The sequence below is a fragment of the Neopelma chrysocephalum genome, unplaced genomic scaffold, assembly GCF_003984885.1.
Source record: "Neopelma chrysocephalum unplaced genomic scaffold, ASM398488v2 Primary Assembly neopelma1_94337, whole genome shotgun sequence".
NCBI classification, from domain to species: Eukaryota; Metazoa; Chordata; class Aves; order Passeriformes; family Pipridae; genus Neopelma; species Neopelma chrysocephalum.
In genome coordinates, this window is record NW_020923044.1 from 264 (window position 1) to 4,232 (window position 3,969).

At 58.0% G+C, this 3,969-nt stretch overlaps 1 protein-coding gene across 1 annotated transcript; it reads left to right on the forward strand.

The window, feature by feature from the left end:
- The first annotated feature begins 2,638 nt into the window (after positions 1-2,638).
- LOC113980476 (class II histocompatibility antigen, B-L beta chain-like) lies at positions 2,639-3,609 on the forward strand. Its single transcript, XM_027707685.1, has 3 exons — positions 2,639-3,090; positions 3,364-3,490; positions 3,601-3,609. Exons 1-3 carry the CDS (start codon positions 2,657-2,659, stop codon positions 3,607-3,609), a joined length of 570 nt encoding a protein of 189 aa, XP_027563486.1. The 5' UTR covers positions 2,639-2,656.
- Positions 3,610-3,969: the final 360 nt, after the last annotated feature.

Genomic DNA, 3,969 nt, shown 5'->3' on the forward strand with positions numbered 1-3,969 from the left:
GTGTCGAGATTTTATTTTTCAGACCCCACTGAGGACAGCAGCTGCTGCAGCAGTTGGAGTCCTGACTGCAGGCGAACCCGTCCCCAGCAGCAGCATCAGAGCCCAAATGCATCCAGCAGATCAAGAAGTGACCGTGAGAGGAGGAGGAGGCCCCCGAAGTGAGGGAGCCAGGTGAGAGCCAAGTGCCCCTCCCGCAGCCTGGCAGAGGGGCTGTCAGGGCTGCCAGCGAGGGGCCAGGAGCGGTGGCACGGGGAGGCAGGAGCTGTCCAGCCATCCCAGGGCTGGGACCCTCCTTTCCTCAGCCAGCGGGGCCCAGCTCTGGCAGGGGACACCCGCTGGGACACCCGTGCCCACAATGTCCCGTCCTCCCCAAGGCCTCCAGCCCTGCCCTTCAGCCAGCCAGGCAAGAACAGAACAGCCCTTGGGGTGGATCCCGCAGGGATGCTGCCCCGGCCCCGCAGAGCTTCCATTGTCTCTCTCCCCTCCAGCATTGCCTGCTCTGGCAGGGAGCAGAGCCTGACCCAGACATCTGCGGAGAAAAACTCCAGAGAAATGGGCTCTGTGCCCACGAGTTCTGCCTGGGGAGTTGCTTCATGGGCTCCCTCTACTTTATTCCAGGCAGTCCCTGCCACTCTCTCCTCATCAGTGAGGGTCATTTTTTCTACAGTTTTTTGCCAGCCACCTTCCTCAGCACAATGAGGATCAAGTAGGACTCTTTGGCTTTCTCCCAAGGGATATCCTACATGCAGTCAACTGGGCGATACAGAAGGTGAGAGCCTGACAAGAGCAGGGAGATTTGGGCCAGGCGAGGTGGGAAATGGCACAGGGGTGTAATAAATTAGCAGTAGTAGTTTAATTTACTCATCAAATTAGTGGTAGTTTACTCATTAAGTTGTATTGCATGTTATATTCTGTTCTTATATATACATATATATTATTATAATCAATGTTCTGTTAAATTTAGGAGACTGTAAGTTGTAGAATGGTTCATTAATCTGTCAACATTGTAAGCTGATAGTCATGCAGCTTGTAGTCCTTGAGCTGGACAGACAAACTATTGTGCCTTGCTGAATAAGTATTTTAGTATTTTATTTTTCTAAAAGCTTGTTGTCTCCTAGCACACGCATAAGGTAACGAAGAGAAGGACAAAGATCAAAGGATCCACCACGAGAACCATCCAGAGTATCCAAGGTGGACATCTGGAGATACCTACACACGAGGCCTCAAGGACTAAGAGCTAATTAAAACTATGGAATGGAAAGCACCTGGCAACTGAAACGAGCCTGCAGGGAAGCCAACCAGAACCAAACCTGCAAACTCAAATCCAATAGAAGAATAACAAGTGATTATGGGAGCGGAACTAATGAAGGAATAAAAGTTGCTGCTTTTGCTTACTGTTTTCGCGTGCCGTGTGTGGAGCAGGAGTCTCCCCGGCCGCCCAGCGCGCTGTTTTGCTTATCTGCTTTTTATATAAATCTTCAATAAATTTTTTATTATTATATTTCAACCTAGTTTCATTTACATATAACAGCCGTGACAAGAAGTGCCTGTCAGAACTGCAAAGATGGACAAACAAGAATCTTCCGGGGGGATCTTCTCTGCTCTGCCCTGCACACCTTTGTGCTGGGCTCAAAACTCAGCCTCTCTGCTTCCCTCTCCTAAGGGACTTGTTCTTAGACATCCCTTTCCCCTCCGCTCATTTCCAAAGCCCTCCTGGCAATTCCCAAGCCTGGACCCGGCTCTCATCCCCTCTCCGGCTCCGAGCCCTCAGCTTCTCTTGCAGAGAGCTGGGCCTGTCACCCCCCCTGCCCAAAGCACGGCCCTTCGGCTGCCTCGCAGCTTCCTGCAGTCGCACCAGGCCCTGCCCAAGGCCCTCCCATCAGGGGCTGGGCCCTGGGGGCCGGGGGAGAACCCACCCGCGCCTTGGCCATTCTTGCCCAGCCCTGCTCTGGCCCAGCCTCCTCCCCCCTGCACACTCCCCACTGCCACAGCCTGCGCTGGGGCAGCATTTCCTTCTTGGGCCCTTTCCAGCTGCCCCCATGGGGACACTTCCATTTGCTGGGCCAGGCACCAGAGCCAAGCCCAGCCAGTCCTGCCCCTCGGCCCCAGCCCGGCTCCCTGACTCCTGCTGGCCCCTGCAAGCCAAGAGCCAAAGGCCCACAGCCCCAGAGTGCAGCCCCAGCCATCTGCACTGGGGCCCCAGGGCTTCCCTTTGCCAAGCAGCCCCTGCAAACCCTGGCCAGAGAGAAAATTGGGTGACCCGAGTCCTGGGTGCTTTTAGTAAAGAGGTCTAAACATTTCTTGAGTAATGGAGGGGGGTGACTTTTTTATTCTTGACATTTGCAATTCTCCATTTGGGGGCAGGGGTGCCATGGGGGTCCCTGGGTGTCCCTTGAGACCTGGAGCGGTTCCCTGGGGCTCTGGGGGGGTCGGATCCGCAGTGGGGAGGTCCCCAACCCCCCTGTCCATCCCCGGGGACTGATGGGGGGGTTCCCCCCAGCCAAGAGCCGGTGCTGGGGCGTCCGTGGGGCAGAGGGGAGTGGGAAAGGGGGGTCCGGGGTGGCCCCCTGAGCTCCTACCCTGCTGTGGGGGACTGGGGGATGATGGGGGGGGACCCCCTGACCCGTGTCCTGCACACACAGGGGTGTTACAGGAGATGACAAAGCACGAGTGTCACTTCATCAATGGCACCGAGCGGGTGAGTTACGTGCACAGGCAAATCTACAACCGGGAGCAGCTCCTGCACTTCGACAGCGATGTGGGGGTCTTTGTGGGAGACATCCCATTTGGGGAGATCCAGGCCAGGATCTGGAACAGCAAACAGGACTTTCTGGAAATCTGTCGGGCAGCAGTGGACACGGTCTGCTGGCCCAGCTACGAGAGGTCCACCCAGTTCCTGGAGAACCGCAGAGGTGAGCGTGGGGCAGAGCGGGTCCCCTCGGACCCTGCCCCGGGAATGACCCTGGAGCCCCTCAAACCCTCCCTGGGAATCACCCCAGACCCCTCAGCCCTCCCTGTGCCTGTCCCGTGGTCTTTTGTCCTCTCCCAGTTCTTCCCAGTCCATCGCAGTCTCTCCCAGTGCCCCCTTGCGTATCCACCCCGCTGATGCCTCCAAGCCCCCTTCCTGGGAGGGCTGAGAGGGGCTTTGGGGAGTCCTGGGGGCAACTGGGAGGGAGTTTGAGGGAGCCTGGACGGGAGGGGAGGGAGACTGGGGGGGCTTGGGGTGAGCGGGAGGGGGTTGGAAAGTCATGGGGGGGGCTGGGAAGGGACTGAGAGGGGTTCAGGGGTGCTGGGTGGGTTGGAAGAGACTAGGATGGGGTTTGTGGGGTCCTGGGTGGTCCATGGGCAGTTTTGGGGATGCTGACCCCCCCGGCTCCCCCCAGAGATGCCACCGGACACCGTCCGCAGCAAGATCCTGGTGGGGGTCGGGGGCTTCGTCTTGGGCTTGGTCTTCCTGGCGCTGGGGCTCGGCTTCTACCTGCGGGAGAAGGTAAAGGGGGGTCCCCGGGGGTCGTGTCCCCCCCCTTGCTCTCCCACAGCCTCTGGGCCCCCCCTGCCCCCCCAGCCCTTTTGCTCTCACCCCCTTTTCTCTCCCCACAGAGCTTCTGAGCCACCGGCGGCCGCAGCCCCTCCCCGTGGCCTCGGGCCCAGCCGGGACCCCCCAAACCCTGCGCTGATTTTGGGGCGTCACCTGTCCCCCCCTTCCCTGCTTTTGTTCTCACCCCAACCAGCTGCTCCCAGTGTTCCCAGTAAAGCTTCTTAGTGCTCTGCAGTCCTGGTTGTAGAGGAGAAGTGGGGGCTCTGAAAATCCTGGGAACGGGGTGGTTTGGGCACTCCCAGTTCCTGAAATTTTGGAAAAGTGGGGTTTGGGCACCATCAGTGTCTGAAAAACCCATGAACAAGGGGGTTGGGAATATTCAGCCTCCAAAAATCTTGGGAACATGGGGGTATTGGCTCTCCTAGACCATA

Excerpts from the sequence above, each read along its gene's own strand:
- LOC113980476 (XM_027707685.1), top strand. The coding sequence starts at position 2,657 with ATGACAAAGCACGAGTGTCACTTCATCAATGGCACCGAGCGGGTGAGT. Across the intron at positions 3,091-3,363 it reads CTCTCCCAGTGCCCCCTTGC|ACCCCCCCGGCTCCCCCCAG; the intron begins GTATCCACCCCG and ends TTGGGGATGCTG.